The sequence below is a fragment of the Caloenas nicobarica genome, chromosome Z (assembly GCF_036013445.1).
Source record: "Caloenas nicobarica isolate bCalNic1 chromosome Z, bCalNic1.hap1, whole genome shotgun sequence".
NCBI classification, from domain to species: domain Eukaryota; kingdom Metazoa; phylum Chordata; class Aves; order Columbiformes; family Columbidae; genus Caloenas; species Caloenas nicobarica.
In genome coordinates, this window is record NC_088284.1 from 23435306 (window position 1) to 23454888 (window position 19583).

General features: G+C 41.0%; 2 protein-coding genes across 2 annotated transcripts; one reads left to right on the top strand and one right to left on the bottom strand.

Annotated features, from left to right (window-relative positions):
• The first annotated feature begins 763 nt into the window (after positions 1 to 763).
• NIM1K (NIM1 serine/threonine protein kinase) lies at positions 764 to 9279 on the top strand. Its single transcript, XM_065656869.1, has 3 exons — positions 764 to 1298; positions 6166 to 6434; positions 8468 to 9279. The coding sequence occupies exons 1-3, from the start codon at positions 1007 to 1009 to the stop codon at positions 9215 to 9217; spliced, it is 1311 nt and encodes a 436-aa protein (XP_065512941.1). The 5' UTR covers positions 764 to 1006; the 3' UTR covers positions 9218 to 9279.
• Positions 9251 to 19364, bottom strand: HMGCS1 (3-hydroxy-3-methylglutaryl-CoA synthase 1). Its single transcript, XM_065656867.1, has 10 exons — positions 19307 to 19364; positions 17217 to 17674; positions 16702 to 16827; positions 16036 to 16200; positions 15150 to 15318; positions 14863 to 15033; positions 13953 to 14059; positions 13481 to 13606; positions 13047 to 13210; positions 9251 to 12653 (listed from the first exon to the last, which is right to left on the bottom strand). The coding sequence occupies exons 1-10, from the start codon at positions 19351 to 19353 to the stop codon at positions 12561 to 12563; spliced, it is 1626 nt and encodes a 541-aa protein (XP_065512939.1). The 5' UTR covers positions 19354 to 19364; the 3' UTR covers positions 9251 to 12560.
• Between the last annotated feature and the right edge of the window lie 219 nt (positions 19365 to 19583).

Here is a 19583-nt window from a genome sequence, read left to right on the forward strand (position 1 = left end):
TGTGCTGCCAGTCAAATAAGAGTTAAAATGGTGAAATGGTATGTGGTGTGCTGTTATTTAGTGAAGCGTATGGCTGTTATATAAAGGTTTTAATGACTGTCTTCATCTGTCTGCTTAGGAACACCATGCATCTGGCAAAATTTTGAGAAGGCTCAAGGTGTTAAAGAAAGCTCATCTAAATAAAGAAGGGTTAACGTGACGTTGCAGTTACTTAATCCTGTATTGTCCTGCCATGTGACTGCAGGGATACTGAGGGGCAGCCTTTCTTTTGCCTGGTGCGCAGTTTGTGCTTTTCCTGTCATCTTCCAGGATCAGTTGCTTTGTTAAACCTGCGATGAGGAGGAAACAGGAGCAACAAACTTTTTACAGCAAGGCGTCAAGGCACAGTGACATTTCCAAGGCACCGTGACAAGCTCACAGGCTGAAGAATGAATGAAAGGCAAACCCTACGTTCAGCTCTTGGACTGGTACCAGAATCAAAGGGAACGATGCTCTAAAGGTCAGCTATTCAAAATGAACTGGAAGGTTCTGCATTTATTCAGAGTAATTAACCAGCTATTTGTTTGACCTTTCTCTATCAAGTTAGTTTTCAAAGCAGCAAGCTAAAGCCTGAAAATTCGTGTCAAATGATTTGCATGTGTCAAATGTCCTTCATAGACAGCAAGCAACTCACCACTTCCTTGCACAAAGTTTACAGTTTTAATTGCAAAGCGTCTTTTACCTTGTAGATGAAGATCCAAACATACTAAATCTGTTAGTGAGAGATGGATGTAAACAGCTTCCAGTTTTATGTCTGATTTTGAACAGAACTGCAATATATAGATATGCCAGATCTGGTTTTGAAGCAATTTCCGAACTAATTACCGGACGTTCAGTAAGTCGCTTTCTTTGCTGCGTTTGTCACAGTGTCCATTATGTGGACGATTGTATATTCATACAGAATTATTTCATCTGAACTCCTTATCAGGCCATCTTGTTAAATGGGGATGTGATTACCTTATGGACTATGACAACAGGATATGTGAATGGAGGAAGTCTTGGGAAACACCGCTATTCCAGGTGGCATCGTGAGGACAGCGGAGAAGACGACGGGCACCCGGAGTGCTATGGAGGAGAGGAGGACGGCAGACAGCACAGGCTGACCCCATTTGAGAAACTAATGCAGGATATGTCCCAGAATGAAAAAGTGGTGAAAGAATTAACCCTGGGAAAGAGAATTGGCTTCTACCGAGTCAGAGGAGAAATAGGAAGTGGGAATTTCTCACAAGTGAAGCTTGGAATTCATTCCCTAACAAAAGGTAGGCACCGTTGTGTGGGTCACTTGAGTAGTGAGTGCCCTAGTTCTGTATGTGTACAAATGGACCTCTTTGGGAAGAAAGATGCTGTCTGAACCTTAAATACACATATAGTTTGTATGTGTCTTTTTATGGTTGATGTTGAGTGAATCTAGAGGCAGAGTTACAGATAAATACTCAGGTTTGGATCAGGCTTTAGGGAAAAAAAAAAAATTCCTAGATGTCAGCTATTACAAGAAAAGTTAATCTCTGCACTTTATGGAGTTAAAACATCTCATCCCATGGCGTGAACACTCCACACTGGGAAGCATGGTGTTGTGCCTGCCCTCCTACACCTCATCCTGTCCGTCTGCCCCTTCCCTGGCCAGCTCATGGACCTCAGGGTTTGTGTTGAATTGTCAATTATTATTTCTTTTTTTTTTTACCACAGAAAAGCATCCTAAATGCTAGGATGTTCTTCTTCTAGGAAGAACTATAAAGGCTCAGTAACTGCAGCAAACACTTCCATTATAGGTATAACTAAGAACTTGTCTTCATCAGTCCTCTTTCTGCCTCTGCTTGTCTGACAGTAATAGAAACTGTTCTCATTTTCCCTCAGGGGTTACTGGTTTTCCCCACACCTTTGTGCACTGCTATATTGTTCTTTTCTTGTACTCTTTCCTTTCTAATTTGATTGACTCTCCTTCCCTCCATCATACTGCAGGTGAGAGAAGGAGATATGCCCAAAAGCCTTCATGACATGCTGTCTGTTGTTATTTTTATTACCGCCTCTTTCAGCCCAGACTGCAGAGGTGTGAAAGCTCATGTGTCCCTCATGTGCACCAGTTGTTGCACTGGAAATCAAAGTGGAGAACTGATGATATTTATTTTTTCCAAATTTAAGCCTGCCTGTGCCTAAGGGTTGCTTTAACTGCTTGTGGATGTTTTGATTTTGCTTGTTTCAGAAAAGCATCTGTTTTACTTGGCCCACAGCAAGTTATTTCCTCTGCTTTTTTGTGATTTTTTTGTTTTTTTCTTCCAGAGAAAGCTGTCTTGTCCTTACTGTTGGAGGCAATGCCACTCCTGTACTAGGAACAGGAAGAATGCTAAAGAAAGGAAGTTATAAATTTGATCTGGATAAACCTTTATCTGTTGAACTTATTTAGGAGACAGGTTGCTTTAGCATTTGAATAGAGCTGATTGAAAAGTTTGAACTTCAGTGAATACAGTAAGCTTAGACAAACTAAATACCAAAAACTTTTTTTTTTTTTTTCTGGAGAAGATTATTTTTCACCAGAAATCTCTCAAATTATTTTTCTTTAAAAAAAAAAAAAATTCTGTATTAGTATCTTTTTTGGTCAAAATGTTCACCAGGCAAGGAGTTCATTTCTCAATACTAAGTTTGCATCTGTCATGAGGAAGGATGAAGGACAAACATCTTTTGAGCCATCTGTGCCTGTGAGCTTATCTGTCCTCATAAAATACAGTATGCGGATAGAATAGGAACATGCACACACACACCCCACCCCCACCCACAGAGAGGTTTCTGAGTTTTCCAGTAGATGCACATTGGTGTTTTGGTAATAAAGTGATGTTCCTGCACAGTGCTAACGAGTACAAGTCTATCTTTTTTTTTTTTTTCTTCCTTTTCTGATTATATAAATACAAAGGCTTCATTATTAATGCTGTTTGGTCCCTGTGGTCGGGGGAGGTGTGTGTGTCAGGGCGCTGTTCAGCTCTTCAGTTATTGTCATAGTGTTAAGTTCCAATTATGGCCTTCCTCATGACATGTCACCCTATATTAAAAAAAAAAGAAACAATTATGTCCTTCACTGAGGTGAGCTTTCATAACAATTACATGCATGTGCAGTTCTGTAGCTCTTGTGATCTATCACAACAGGATACATGAGAAGTTTCCTAGAGGGAGAGAGGGAAAAACTGCAGGATCACGCTGGCTGAAGACCCTTGTTTATCTCACAAGGGCTGTCTTGGTTGCTTAGAGGATGCAGGAAGTTCTTTGATGCTATGATGTGCATTGCGTTATTTGGGACTGTTGCCCATTTTGTTAGCCTGAATTTTGGCAGATATGTTCTCCAGAGAGTGGCAGAGTTGCTTGCTAAGGACTGTTAGGATCCTAAGCTCTGTATAACCTTTATCTTACATACATTCCAGCTGACAAATGTAGTGTGAGAGCACAGCTCAGGTGCAATTAAAAGCATCCACAATTTACAGCTAGCAAAAAGCCAGTCGAGTGTGAAACATCAATTGCAAAGGTAGGAATGCCCAGGAACCTAGTTTGTCTTTGTTGTGGTTTTTTTGTTGTTTTGTTTTGGGTTTTTTTAAGCAATTTTAACTTGTTTGTGTTTTGTTTCCTTTTGCTATCATAGCATATACCGCTCCTTCCTGAAATTATTTCTCAACCTTTTCCTAATTTCTCTTATTAAGATTTCAGTTAGCTCTTTTCAGACCTCAGCATACACTGCATATAGTCAGAAGAATCTCTTGCTGCTCGGTTTTAGTATCTTGGCAAATAAGCTGCCTGCTAAAAATGCTCTTCTGTTCAGCACTGCCACCATGCCAGGGTAATACAGGATTTGTAAACCAGGTGGGTTTTTTTGGAAGCAAAGGGAGTGAGTTTAAAAAAAAGAAAAGGAGGGTGTCAGGTTTTTTACAGTTTTGGTGGGCTGGTTTTCTTTGCATGTCATGTATATGCAACTGCAGTGATGTAGATATAAAGGAGCTTGGTCCTGATTTATGGTGGTGTGTGAATAGTGAGCAGTATCAAGCTGTTCAGTTCTAAACTTTTTTTCCCCCATTCCTTTTAAAACTTTGCAGGAAAACTGACCAGGAGGAACAGCAAATTCCAGCAAAAGAAAAGAGAAGGAATTTAACCCTGAAGACAATTTTTTTTAAAGCTCAAATACCCCCAGCTTTTATAAACCAAGATGTAATGATGCAGTTACAAAGTTAAGGTTGTAAGAATTGTTATCCCTGTAGTATCTGGGCATTTAGTTGTCCAAATACTACCTGCTGTGAGCTGATGCTCTTCCCTCTTGGTTTAGGTGATCAATACACTACCAGCGTGCCAAGGATTTTAGTCTTTCACTAAAATGTGGCTAGGTCCACAGTTAGAGCTCTGCAAGGATCAGTGTCGGGTGCTGTTACCATTCAGTGTCTGTATTTCCTCCCGATTCACCGCAGCACCACGCAGGAGTGGGCACCCACTTCAGTAGGGACATCAATTTATGGATGTATGTTACTAAGGTAAACATACCAAACATGGAGTTTTCTTGATCTGTGCAGATACACATGCTTATGTATCCTTAACACTTCCTTTAGATATGTTGAAATACTAAACTTGAGTTAAATAACTTTACAATATTAAGTAAAAACACATTGAATGCTTTTATGCAGACATACATGTGCAAATCTAATAGCCTCTCACTCTTCTCTCTAAAGCAAAAAGTAAGCAATACTGACTTTTTAAAATTTACTCCATGTACTAGAAACCGAGGTGAAGTTTTTTTTCTGAAAGATTCAATAAAACTGATTAATTGTTAAGAAATCTGTGAACATTTGACTAAGCTATTCTTGTGGAAAAAAAAAAGAAAGTTTTCCCAGGAATAAACAGTTGTATTCAAGAGAGTGAAGACAAAAGCCATAACCTACCCATTCAGACAGAAACATAAGGTCAGTTGTGACTGACCTGTTCATATTGCTTTGAGCTGCCCTGGTGATGTGGTGCACCTGCAGATGTATAGCTATGTTTTGTGGCCCTTGGCTTTGCTGTAGATATGCTACAGAAACATGTAGAATTTAGCAGCAGCTTGCATTACCAGGACAGCATAAGACAGCTAGATATGCTGTCTCACAGGATCCCTGGAACTTAGTCTATTTCACTGTTGTGGGGTTTTTTTTTCCCTTCCTCAGAATAAAACTTGTGTTTGATGTGGATTCCTGGCCCACTGTAGCATACAGACATAAACATATCGCTTTCCTGTATTCTCTACAGTACTAAGAACTACTCATACATTAACATATTGGAAAAACTGGTACAGCTATCCTGAGAAAGACAAACCTCAACAGCACCGATTGTGGTAACAGAATTTGTGAGGTATAGGATAAGAAGTTAGGGAAGAGTTCTCCAAGTTGCACCAACTTAAAAACTCCTCTCCATTCTGAACTTGCAGTGTTGTAGCCAGAGCCCCTAAATTACTCCCAAGTTTGTCTGTCTGCTCTGAAACAAAGCACCTGACACCTCCCTGGGGATCCTGTTCCAGAAGGTGCCGGACACTGGAACAGGCTCCCCAGGGAGGTGTCACGGCCCCAAGCCTGACAGTGTTCAAGAAGGGACTGGACAACACCCTCAGACACACGGTGTGAACTGTGGGGTTGTCGTGTGCAGGGACAGGAGTTGGACTCGATGATCCTTGTGGGTCCCTTCCAACTCAGGACATTCTGTGATTCTATGAGCCTGCAAGAACCAGGATCAGACTCAGCTCGTGTGAAGAGCACTGAGCCAACAATGAAAGAGAACACGCAGACTTTCTTTACCAGCATTAGACACCAATGCAGATGCTGTGACTGTGGCCATCAGACACAGATTAGCCTGACAGCAGCAGAGCACACTAAAACAGTGATGATTTGATTAACGCTTGCAATACTCCATCAGCCTGTAGCTACCTCAGCAATGCGCAGGCTGCCGTAGACAGAAGGGGGCATGGGTGTGAGCGCAAAAGATCGCAGGGCTCAGCAGGCCTCTTTGGTCCAGCATATACTGATAAGAGGTGAAATTTTATTGCACTTCTGTAACCAAGCATTGCTGTAAGTAAACAGTATCAGAATTTGTACCTATTGCATTAACAACATGGAAAAGCATTTTCCTTTTCAGAGAAAGTTGCAATTAAGATTTTGGACAAGACAAAGCTAGACCGGAAGACTCAACGTTTGCTGTCTCGTGAGATATCCAGCATGGAAAAACTGCACCACCCAAATATCATCAGACTATACGAAGTGGTGGAGACACTCTCAAAACTGCACCTGGTGATGGAGTATGCAGGAGGTGGGGAGCTCTTCACTAAAATCAGTACAGAAGGGAAGCTGCTAGAAACAGAGTGTAAAATAATCTTCTCCCAGATTGTGTCTGCTGTGAAGCACATGGTAAGTTGCTCTTCTTCCACAAGCATGTTGTCCCTCACTATTCTAGCACATGTTGCACCTCTATCTTTTGGGTTTCAATTAGCATGTTTACTGTTACTAAGATTTCAGGCCCACATTTCTGAAGAGCAAAACAGCTAGAGAGGAGCTGTCTAAAAGGTATCTGAGAGAGCTTTCACATAAACCTTGAGTTACTGCCCCTCTGTTGACAGCTTTTGGGAGAAGACTGAACTGGGAACACCTGGTAGGTAGAAACATCCCTTTAGCAACAGCATTCTGTCTGCTTTACGTTGCTATAGGCTTCATTTCTTTCCTTCAGCTATTTCAAAACATAAGATCAATTGCTCTTCTGCTAGAAGGAAGTGTTCCAGAGAAGAAGCTTGTTAGGTGTTGCAAGCATCCAGCTTGCTTATTAATGCATGTGGGAGACTGGCACTTAATTCCTAGTCCTTGTTTTGGCACAAACCTGTGAAGTTAACACCCATCAAGTCACTTCCCCTTGCCTATGCTTCATTACTGCATAGGATGATGCAATTTGTGTAGAGCCTGAACCATCTTATAAAAGGCAGAAAAGGAATAATTAATTATGTCAGTACCATCTCCTCTGAACCTGCACAGTAACTACAGCTACTTCAAACAGCATAAAAACACGGGAAGGCTGTTCTGCAAGTATGAGCAGTAGTGTGTGTTGAAGTTGGCTCTGGGTGCCCTCCGGTGGCTTGCATGTTCCTGACATGTAACAACCTCAGGCAAAGTCAAAAGCAAGGATGTTCCTAGGTCAGGCATCTAGAAATTGCATTACAGACTGCTCGTGGCATATATGAACAGTATGCATTTTTAATACATTTTGACAAAAGGATCCTATCGTATAAAGGTAAGTGATGGATTGGCTTCAACACCTTTTCCATAGGACAGGTACTCAGCAGCTACTGGAACTTTACATCTCAAGATTGCATCTGTTTCCTAGCATTAAACCCAGACTACCAAGCTGGCCAGCCTCCTTCACTTGTACACACAGCTTTCTGCAAAAGATTTTACTTTTGCTGAGCTATCAAGCCCAGGCTACTTAAATCACATCTCACTGCTGCCAGTCCACACAAGGACAGGAGATCCCTGCCTGTTATCGATGACAGTTTAAAAAAAAAATTTTCGGATGCTGAAGGGTTTCCTGATTGTCTCCAGATACATGCACCTTGCTACTTCTAAGGGCAGGGCAGAGAGTGACATTCCTCATAGCTAGTTCAAGACAAAGCCAAAACCTTACCTAACCAAGACAGGTATATCACCACTAAGCAGAGCAAACTCAGTTTGAGTCCTTGGCCGCTACTGCCATTTCTGAGGGAAAAAAGTACAAGTTACAGCATATGTATTTTAGATTTCTAAAACTAGAAGACACCACTGAACTTTGTGTCTTGCAAGGCACAAGTCTGTGGTCTTTTCTCCTGCAACCACCCATTCCTCATAGGACATTAGATCACACAACAGAACTGTAGCAACTTAATTTATCTGTGATGATGTTGACTTGGTGAACTAAACGCTTTCATATCATAAATCCACAAGCCAATAATATATACAAAAATGGAATGAGTTAAAAAGAAATTATTTTTTGTTACTTACACCATTACAGAAATGTAGTAATTGCCAAAACCAGTGTTCTGAACTCTGAAAAAAATACAGATTTTGCACATGAAGATATCTATCTAGTCTTGTAGGATTAGCTATGGTGCTATCACAAATCTGCTTCATGAAAATGGTTTATATTATTAATAGTTAGCAAGAAATTGCTGCTGTTCTTAAAAAACCTCAGCATCCTTCTTCCCATCTTCTCCACCTACCCTATTGTTTCTGTATCAGTAGAGAATGAGGTTAAATTTGTTTAAATACTTTAACTTTTCAGTTTCATTGTAGTGCTTATTTCTGACTTTGTCCAAGAGAACTCCCTTTCTTCTATGTGGCCATTAACCAATCATAACAGCTCGTGACTTGAGAACCTTCCTGTGAACAACCTAACACCAAGTTTTTCTATTGTTTTACAGCATGAGAATAACATCATTCACCGGGACCTGAAAGCAGAAAATGTCTTCTACACCAGTAACACCTGTGTTAAGGTGGGAGACTTTGGATTCAGCACAATAAGTAAAAGAGATGAAACTTTAAATACTTTCTGTGGCTCTCCTCCTTACGCTGCTCCTGAACTCTTCCGAGATGAAAACTACATTGGCATTTATGTAGATATCTGGGCACTGGGGATCCTGTTATACTTCATGACAACGGGTGTCATGCCATTTCGGGCAGATACCGTGGCCAAACTGAAAAAGTGCATTCTTGAGGGGACATACAGTTTGCCTCCCTGCCTCTCAGAAACTTGCCAGAAACTGATAAAAGGAGTCCTTCAGCCAGTACCAACTGAACGGTACTCTGTCAAACTTATTATGAACAGCGAATGGATGCAAGGAATACAGTACCCCAAACCTTTGCAGCCATTTAAACTGGATCCAAAGTACTTATCAGACATCGGTACACTCAAAGAGGAAGAAATCGAAGTGAAAAACATACTGGAAGATCTGGGAATCACAGAAGAGCACATTCAAAATAACCGGGGAAGAGATGCACACAGCTCAATAACAGGAGTCTACAGAATTGTTTTGCACAAGGTACAGAAGAAAAGGGCACTTGAATGTGTTCCTATCATGTCCCACCCTGACCCCAAAGAACAAGACTTGAGGAGAAGGATCAGTTCTTACAGTGCGATGAAGCACACATCCAAGCTGTGCTCCATTTTATAAATTGCACTGCAGGCTTTATACTTAGCGCATTTAACAAAGGGTTTTATTCATGTTTCACAAGTTCTGGTGTTACATTTTTTGTAATTTTTAAATAAACCAGAAATGCCGCATCTCCTTCGCACTTTTCAAGTCACAGTGACGCGCTTGGATACACAGCTCTTATGCATTTCTTTGTCCCTTGCTCCAGACACCTCATATAGCCAAGTCAAAATCCCCAGGAGGTGAAACAGGTAAGGGTTGATTAGCAGAGGTGATCTTTTAGTAAAGATAAATACTCTTGCATTTAACACACTTGGGACATCTCAATACAGGCATGTAACAGCTAACTTACTGAAATCTGAACCTCAGCTTGACACAACTTTACCACTGCAATCCAGGACAGTTTTTGCAGAGAACGAAATTTAAGTAGAAACCAGACCATGATCTAAACAACTGCAAATTCTTCTTTAAAATTTCTTCAGCAAATTAAACATGACAAAATGTATAGAACTTTTTTTAAAAATTTTATTTAAAGAAACAACAATGCTGTTGACCACAGCTCCTAATTTGTCACAATTCAGGAAGGCAAATTAAGATATGCTGCTTTAACCCTGCATGTGTGGTTGCAATTCCTAGTGCATAACTGGTTGGGTTACCATTTACTGACCTTCTGGCACCTTCCGTTACTTGCACAGTTCAAAAGTCCAGAACTGCTTGGACTCCAGCTGCACTCCCGTAAAGAAAAACTTAAGCGTACTCCAAAACTCATGTAAATTCTTGCTTTAGCAACAGTAAGCTGAATGAACCAATAATAAAATCCCCTTATATATTGAGTATTACAGACTTGTACTAACTCCTGCCATCCTACCTTGGCAACAAAGGCTGGCACTCTGACCACTGCAAGTTAAAAGTTGGATAACCTGACAACTCCAATTGTTCCAAGCATCACCAAGATGTAGACACTTTCAGCTTTAATTGCTTATTTTATACGTTAATCTTCAACACCATCAGCTCCAATGCAAATGGTGGAAAAGTGCAGTAGCTGTCCTTCTCTCAACAGGCATGGCTGACATGCCTAAACTAAGAGGTAGAGTCTCATAATTTTAGTTAAGGCAAGTAAGCTAACACAAGGTTTAGAGAGGTACAGCTGGTGCTTTCAAATTTAAGGCCAGGATGCCTTATGTATTATGGTGACTGATGAGGTCATCGGTTGACTTTAAAAAAGGAGTAATTTATGTAAATGAGCCACAGAATGCCTCTGAAAAGCCACCCATAGGAAACTGGACTCTGTGAGGCTCAGGTAAGTACAAAGCAAAAATGAGTCCTCCTTCACAGTTTTTCTGAGGGAGGTAAAACAATACCATCTTTCATAGAACAGGAATAAGGATCAATTTTATTTCATAAGCTGGGAATGAATTCCTATGCTATAAACAGTTCTCATATGAAAGCAGTTATCTGGAAACACAGCCCTGAAATAATGGTTTTGCACCAGCCCAAGCAACCCTTTCTTTCTACTTTTGTAATGGAATGATATTAAGAAGAAAGACCCAGAAGGTCCACACAGCTTGTGAACCCACAACTTTGGGTTTTTGCAGGGCCAGTTTCCTCTTTCTTTCCTGTTAAAGAAAAAAAAAAAAAAGGCATCCTGAAAACCCAACAAGTCAGCACTACTCCAACAGGTTTCAAGTATCTCCAACTTTATTTTAATAAACGATCATCCTCACAGACCATGAGGTCCCTGTGGTTAACTTTGGGCCAGTAGCTCACTTCTTGGCTTGTCCACTGCCAGCAATGGACTTTGTTCCAAGGCAATTTGTTTTTCTGGTGCCAAGATAAGTTTCACAAGGGCAGCCTAAACCAAAATACTTGCAAACACTATCATCATGCATCATTCCTCCATCATTTTCAGCAGAACAAACAGATTAGTACTCATCAATTTATAATGAACAACTATTTTACCAAGGGTTGACTGTACAAATACAGCAAGTTATCAAATCCTAGTGAGTGACAGATAATACAAACACTTCATTACACACAAAAAAATTGTAATTTAACAGACAAATCAGGTTCTGCTACTTTGTATTAGATAACGTAGCTTTGTAGAATTAGCAAAGAAAAATCTCAACAAAACTTCATTCTGTACATTAGCTCAGTTTAAGTATATATTACAAGCTTACAAGGCTTATGTCATAGTTCATTTCCAATCTGGGCTTTAAAAATCTACCAGAATGGACACCTCATTAGCATTGTGTATCTACTACTTGCAAAATGGATAGCTTCTAGCTTGCATGTTGGGGAAAAAGCTTAAAAAAGGAAAAAAAGACCCCACTCCTACAATACTAGTGAAAAGGGCTTCAAAGCACAAAGGCAAATTCAAAGTTAGAAATAGTCGTTTAGAAACATATTATATAAAGAATAACGAGAGGCCAGAGCTCCAGACAAAGTTCCTCCCTTCGTTTGCCAATTAAAACAGCTCCATAACATCTGTAAGTTTTATTTGAAAATTCTGCTGCCTTAAATACTACTACTATACAATCCTGAAAGGTGCCAAATCAATGAACCCAAAAATTTCACCCTTTTTGTTCTTTAGAAGAAAAAAAATTACTACCGCTTTTCTTTTTCCTCTCTTCTCCCAGGCTGCTGTGATTTCTAATGGCAGGTATAAAACACATCATATGGATGTTAGGGTGAATGACGCAGTAACTAACACAGTGGGTCACAGAGTTTCTTGGAAGAAAACCACCTGTCAGTCTGTCCATTTCTGATCCAGACATTTTGACAGGGGAGTGAGATTCTAGTCCAGCAATGAATGTTACTCAGTTCTGTACCTTTCCCAAAGCAACAGGGGGATGAGAGGTAGGCTGGGAGAAGAAAGGGAAGGTGATAAAGGGAAAGAGAACTGCAGTATTCAGAAGATTGACTGCTTACTGTCAAGGCACTGAGAACCCTAACATGAAAAGCTTGGACTATTTTGCCACACACTTAAGTAGAAGTTAACAGTGTAGGTTTCAAGTAATTTCACATGGAAATAGCAAGCAGAAGACTATTTTGTTTCTATGTACAAAGACCTTGTAATAGACTACAGCTACTACTCTGCAATTAAAAAAATTCAGACATGTTTAGGAATCCCCATAGACCTTGGCAGGTCCCTCCATCTCTAGTATATTAATTTTCTTTAGTGTTCTGAAAATGGTATAAATATTAGCATACCGTATTATGACAAATCTTTTCAAGGAGCTTAAACAGGTTTTTCGTGCTCCAATGAAGTATTATTGTACACTGAAACTTCAGCACTACTGCAATCCTTTTTTTTTCCTCTCTCGCCCTACCCTTACGCCTTGATTCCCCACCTCACAGAGGTATCTTAATGCTCCCCATTGGAAATGGCAATAGTAACGCCTTCAGATTCTGTTGTTGCAGGGATTCTTGGCACTTTCTTAGCAGGGCTTGGGATGTGCTAAGAAGAAGGGAAAAAAACCATTAAATACAGTTTTCTAGTTCACAGACATTCATACTTCATGGCTAATCCAACTCTCAAACAACATGCGTGCTACACAGGACAGCTTAAGTCAGTCAAATTGGTCATGCTTCATGCAAACTGATTGCATGAAAAGAGCCAGTTTGTTCTTGTTTCAGTCCTGCGCAGTTTCATTCTTGTTATGATGAAATGTACTTTTAAAAATCCCACATTGATTTTTTTACTTCTGGCTTATATGTTACATATGTTAACAAAGTATTTAATATAACTTGTTAAAACACCTCCTCTTTTAACATACATGCACATGCTAAGACAAACACATAAACCGCTTCACCATTTACATCAATATTTAAAAGAGTGCTGAGTGTTCACCTCATGAACAATGCCTGGGTGGACAACTTCAACTCCTGCCTCCAGAGGTCCATCCCCCACGAGCGGGCGCCGTGCATAAGTTCTCCTGTGCTTTTCATCCACACGTACCAGGTACCAGGTTCCCTCAAAGAGATCTTCTACCGAGCACTGTGGAATATAGTTGGCTGTAAAAAAGTCAGTAATACACCGTTAGCTGGTTCTTGGTCAGAGCTTTACACAACACAGGACTTTGTGGTTTGGAGTAGTATGACAGAAAATAAACAAGTGTGCATTTTCACTTCAGCCACTCTGGGCCAATGGACACGAGCTATTCAGAAGTGCTAAGAGTTGGACATTTCCTTGATTCTACACCCTCATCATTTAAAGTCAGGTGAATTAAGTGATGAGCATTTTGCTGTAAGACTAGGAATGATTCATATTTATGAAGTCCTTACCCAAATGATGTGTTTCCTGTCTGATCTTCATGTTTTCAGCAAAGACATCAGGTGCAATACACTTTCTTGAGTCAAGTCTTGTTTTGAGATCAGAAAGGCTGGCAGTTATTTTGTCCAGTGCAGAACCTACAATAAAAGAACATCAGTTAAGATAACATTAGTGTCAAGAACTGCACACTGTTATGTTAACATTTCAAGCCCATTTGAAGTATTTTGCATTACAGAAGCTAAAGTTTTAGCAATTTTAAAATATTCACAATTATTCAATCAGAATATTAGCGGAATTTGAAGAATATTATTTATTTGCCCACAGAGACACTTAAACATTCTCTGGAACTGAAACACCTTCAGTTTAACACTACTGTCATTAGGCACTGTTCTGCAGGTTAGGCTATGCTGGAGGTTAGTGTAACAAGGCATTTAAAGGTGAGCTGTAAAAGGGAGTCAATTAACATCTCTCCCTCTCACTCACCAGGAGTGGCATCCTGTGTAACTCTGATGGAATACAGCGTAGCAGCAAAACCAGAGCCATAGGAGAACACACTGATTCTTTGTCCCGCAAGTTGCTCTGGGGAGTACCTGCAGATCAAGCAACATTTGTTTAAAGTGAGAATTAAGCCAATGTGCCAATTTTAAACAAACAGAAACTACCGCTAGCTTAGAAAAAGCAACCAGCAAATTATATTGACTACAATACACATTTAGCATGCTGTGTGCATAAACAATGACTTTTAAAAACTCAATTTCAAATACTGCTGTTATGAGTTCCAAAGCTGCCTCAGCAAAACAGAGCAAAGAAATGCCCACAATATGATTATCTAGAAGGCAGTCAGTTTTCAGCTCTTAAGAGACCTAAAGCCTAAAATGAACAACCATATTTTAGAAGGCAAAGTCAGCATAAAGAAAAAAGAACACAAGAGGAATGGTTTAATTTAAACTTAACTTGATTTTTTAGAAGTTTGCCATTGGAAAAAAAAAGTTAAGTAAATACTATTTAATTTGGCTGTGCTTATTATAGTGAAACAGAGAAAGCACTCTGATTCTCTTTTCCACAACAGTGGGTGTTTTTTGGGTGGGGGTGGGGAAGGGGCAGGAGAAGAAGGCTGAGGCTGGGAGAAAGATGTCACCTTACAAATATGATCCTACTTCGGAAGGCAGTAAGCAGCTGTTTCAGATCGGCTTCTGACTCATAAATTTTGAATTTGCTTGCCACTTTAACTGATTATATGCGCAGAGTAACTTTTTAACTTTAGCCTTTCTGCTTGAGGCAATCTAGTAGGAAAAGGTTTGCTATATGGTGCTTTTACAAATGGCTTTCTGAAATAAAAAACTTATGACCTTATATATAAAAGCTATTGCTTTTATTCCAGTTTTATGCTTACTGGGCTAGAAGAGAGGCAAGGCAACCATACACTGAAGGGGTATACATGTTTCCATTCTGATTGGATACAAGTAATGAAGCTTTGGTTTTCTGATTGAAGAGCTCTGCGCTAGCTTTCATAAAAGCTTTTTCCACGTCTCTGTCAAAATATGTATCTTCAAGTTTTACATCCCTATGAAAAAACAGAAGTTCAGAAACAGTTAGTAAAATAAAAGAAAGTAAAAAACACACCTTGGATGCGTAACAAATTAAAATTAAGTGAACAAGGAAGACAGCAGCCATTCTCACCTAAAAGCTTCCAGACCAGTGTAAACACCATTTGCTGTTTCTGAGTTCTGGTCACTGAGAAAATCATTCAGCAAGAGTCTAGCCACAGATTTCTGCACCAGTTTACAGTAGGGAGAATGAAAGATCATGAATCCAAAGTCATTCAAGGTGAAACGTCTGTCTGTCCCCTCTGAAAGTGGCAGAAACATTGTGTTACAACTTACGTTTAGTACTCACTTCAACTGTGAAAATAAAATAGCGGGGTGGGAGAATACCAGTTATCAAAACACATCAGCATACAAGACAAACTATTGCTGTCAAGTTCATTTAAAACACTGCTACTACTTCTATTTACAAATTACTTTCTTAGTGACCTTCTGCACTAACTATTTTTGCCCTTCTTCTATGATAAAAAACTATAAGGATAACAGAATCTCCGTACTTCTACTCAGCATTTTGACATAATAATCTGGTTTGTTTAACTATCTAATCTTCACATCTGTGCTTCTTAATGAGTGAGGCAATTACTAAACATATAGGGTACAAAAAAAAAAACCACCAAAAACAGTGTTGTTACATAATACTTAAATATTAACCTTAATATCTTAAGAGCTTGGGTGAAGAGGGGAATAACAGACTTTTAAGCAAGGTATTGCAGGTAACACCAAAAAAAGCCTGTAGAGACAACTGCTTACTGACTACCAGGTCTTTAGCCACACCAGAACAGGAATAACATGCTTTTTATGGGAGAGAGCAAACATAACAATCACCTCAGAACACACAAAGATCAAGAAAGGGACCCATATATTAGTCTTTAGATTGGATGCTAAAACTTGAAAGTACATTGTGTAGTTACACATTCTGGCATTTGCCAGATCTCGCAATATCATCAGGTGAGGCTACATACCCTTCTGCCACTGAGCGTGGATTTTGTTGCGATAGACAGTATAGCAGCGATCTAATGCACTGAGGTAGCACTGTATAGACAGTTTGCCATCAACTACAGGATATTCAGAAACCATATCTGGTTTATAGAAGTCATATGCATGCTGCATGTGGGTTCCACGCAGCCCTGATGGAGAGAAATTGAAAATTACTTTATTCAGTTGCTTTGAGTCAATCTGAATGCATCACTTAGCAAGTGTGGGGAAAGAAGCAATATTTGGGCCCAGTCAAACAGGTTTTCATAGCACTTCAGGCCCTTTAAAGTAATGTTTCACACAGTTCTCAATTGCTTATTAAGTATGGTGGGACTGAGCATGACAAACACAAGTAACAAGTTATTTTCATCATTTCACCTGGGACATAGAGCACTGTGATATTCAGCTCTAGCCCACTCTTTATTGGAGAATCCCCAGGGAAATGAAAAGACAGGGGTATCTATGGCTGTTCTTTGCTGCCTCCTGCAATGGAACTTGGCCATGTTAGCCCAGAGCAAGAGGAGTTAAAGTTCAATTTCTGACATTAGTGGAAGTTAATCCAGCCTTTCAGCAATGCACAAAAAACAGAGGACAGGCTTTAGAATGGATCCACTTATCTGGCTGAACAGTATTTGTTTTCTCACAGGACTAACCTCTCTCAAAAATTAACGGAGCATTTGGACCAACCAGCATAGCAACAGCACCAGCTCCACCTGTTGGCCTGGCATTTCCAGTGGCATATACCGCTATGTCTCCAGCAACAACGAGTGCGTAGCGTCCTGTCAGAAACACACAGAAGTAACAATGAGAAACAGCCAAGAATCTAGTACATTTTACCATCCATCAGCAATTTTGAGAGTTTGGTTATAGAGGAAATGACCTCAAGATTAAGGGGCTCTTCAAACCTGACTTCTCTTCCATCTTTCAATTGTCTGGCAGCCACTGAAATTTGCAAGAAAAGGCCAGTGATTCTTAGCCATGTCGTTATTTTTTGCACTGTAATTGAACTGGTGGCAAACACCCAGAGCATTTAACAAAAAGACTTCAGAAGAGAAAAATAGTTTACCCTCTTGGTTTCATATGGTTAAACATGAACACTGTCATTATAAGGCAGACTACTCGAAACCCGGGTATGATGTAACTTTTCAAGAAAATGCCCTGAACTCACCATCCCAGGAACTGGACTCAATCCAATTAATAGCATTAAAAAGAGCAGCAGTGCCTCCATAGCACGCATTGGTGGTGTCGATTCCTTCTACATCCGTATTACCAGATTCTTCAAAAAGCTGCATCAGGACAGTCTTTACGGATTTTGATTTATCAATTATTGTCTCCGTTCCAACTTCTAATCTCCCGATACAATCATAGGAAAGGCTGTTCCTCTCCATGAGCTTCTGAACCACAGTCAAGCAGAGAGAATTGATATCCTCCCGGTCGGAGCAGAACCCCATCTTTGACTGGCCCAGCCCAATGGTGTATTTCCCAGCATCCACGCCATCATACTTCTCCAGCTCTGTCTGGTCAACATACTGAGATGGGAAATATATTTCCAGTGCAACAATTCCCACATCTTTGGGCCAACAGGATTCAGTGTTCACTGGAAGAGAGCCAGGCATCGTGGTAGATCTTAAAGAAAAAAAGAAAACCGCAAAAACAGCCGATTTATTCACATCCATTTTGAGAGACCTACTTTCAATTTCTCTAAGTTTAGAGAAAAAGTTACATTGCAGGAGTTCTACGAGGTCATTTGAAAAAGGAAAGCCTTAGCCTCTGGAGAGACTCTGGTCTCAGCATAATGTAAACACCAATATAAAATGTTACAAAACTTCTAATAAGAAGTACTTTTAAGTGAAAACACAAATTTCAGCCCCGGAGATGAACAGATATAGCTTAAGCCCAAGCTACTTCACTGAAGCAAAACACATGCTTAATAAGTGTTACGTGTTTGAGATATTAGTCTTAATGTTCATTATTCTACTTTTGCTTATATGCAAAGTCTCAATTTTAAACAACCAAGCTAGAAACATTTGAATTTTTAGAAAAATTGTTGGTAGTTGGGAACTTCCTGGTAAGGATACATTTTAAACAGGTGTCCTCACCAGGAAATCTCTGCCTCAAAGCAGGCCAGGACTTTTCAAAATTATTTTTATTTTTAAACTAAACGAGCTAAGTTGCTCCACTTTGTTTATACTTACAACAAAGATAGCAGATTTTTTGGGTTTGGTGTTTTGGGTTTTTTTTTGGGGGGGGGGGGTGCGGGGGGAACAACTTTTTTTGCATGTTTGGTTGGGTTTTATTTTTTGTTCCTTTTAAGTATTCTCTGTTTTGGCATTCCAGAACACTGGAACTCCAAACAGCAGGCCTGAAGGAATGTTTCACAGGCTGAGATGAACCCACAGCGATTCTCCCTGATAGACCCAGTTTTCTTATCTGAAGTCCATAACTTTACTGTCACTATGCTTGGGGATATCGTACACCCTGTTACTTTAACCCTATTCGTAGTACCCAGACAGGCACCATCTTCCCATACTTTTGCTTACATCCTTCCAGAGCATTTGTCCCTTTTGTGCACAGCTCAAGTACCGTCACCCTGACCTCACCCAACTTCTTCCACAAAACCACCAAGAGCTGTATAAAGCCTTTCTCTGCAGGAATGACAACTTCAAGGGATGTGTATTAAGGTAAGCATTAGGAAAATATTAAACGTGTTTTCTGTTACAGGTACAGCCCTATGTAAGGCCACATGGCTTGCCATTCATTTTGGTTGTCTCTAATGAAGTTTCCCACCATACCTATGATGTACCTAAAATAACCTATTTAAGCATTTTCTGTTGTAGCCTTAAAACGCGTAGACGGGAGAAAAGCGCTATTCGCAGCTGCTGACTGAAGCGCTGCAGTACAGCCGTACAGCGGCACTGCCGCGATTTTAACCAAAACCACCAGTTTCGCCTTGTTCATGCTTCCTGCCGCCACCCCAGCTCACGCCCTCCACGCCGACAGGGGTCTCTGCCCGCTCCGTGTCACACAGGCCCTCACCCCAGGTGACCGCCGCCCCGGCCGCGCTGCGGCAGGCGGGCGCCCCCCTGCCCTAACGCCGCCTCAAGGTTACCCAGGGCCCGGCCAAGGAGACGGCGAAAAGCCACGGAGGGTGGCGTGGAAGAGCCACGGCGCGCCCCACCCGCAGCGTGGGCTCACCACGGCGCGGAGCCCGACCGCCCCCGGCCTCCCCCACGTCCCGCCCGCGCCCCCGGCCCTTACACGTTGCGGAATCCCATGGCCGCCTGCCGGCGCCTCGGGCCGCGCATGCGCGCTGCGCGCACCGGCGCACGCAGGCGGCTACTGCGCAGGCGCGGGGAGCTCCTCCCCCGGAGGGGCGGCGCTTCCCAGCTGTCACGTGGCGGCGGTGACAAGCTGCTCCGCTCAAACCCATCACAGCTTCCCGAGAGCCGCAGGCAGGGAGCGGAGCGCCGGTGGTCCCGAGCACTCCTCCAGGAGACGCGAGGATCACGTCCCGTCTCGGCCAGTCACATCCCGC

Bases quoted from the DNA above. Each gene is read 5' to 3' on its own strand.
- NIM1K (XM_065656869.1), top strand. From the start codon at position 1,007: ATGACAACAGGATATGTGAATGGAGGAAGTCTTGGGAAACACCGCTAT. The intron at 1,299-6,165 runs GTAGGCACCGTT...TTTCCTTTTCAG, and splicing joins AATTCATTCCCTAACAAAAG to AGAAAGTTGCAATTAAGATT. The intron at 6,435-8,467 runs GTAAGTTGCTCT...ATTGTTTTACAG, and splicing joins TGTCTGCTGTGAAGCACATG to CATGAGAATAACATCATTCA.
- HMGCS1 (XM_065656867.1), bottom strand. From the start codon at position 19,353: ATGCGCGGCCCGAGGCGCCGGCAGGCGGCCATGGGATTCCGCAACGT. The intron at 17,675-19,306 runs GTAAGGGCCGGG...TTTTTCTTTAAG, and splicing joins GCCATGGGATTCCGCAACGT to ATCTACCACGATGCCTGGCT. The intron at 16,828-17,216 runs GTGAGTTCAGGG...TGTTTCTGACAG, and splicing joins TGAGTCCAGTTCCTGGGATG to GACGCTACGCACTCGTTGTT.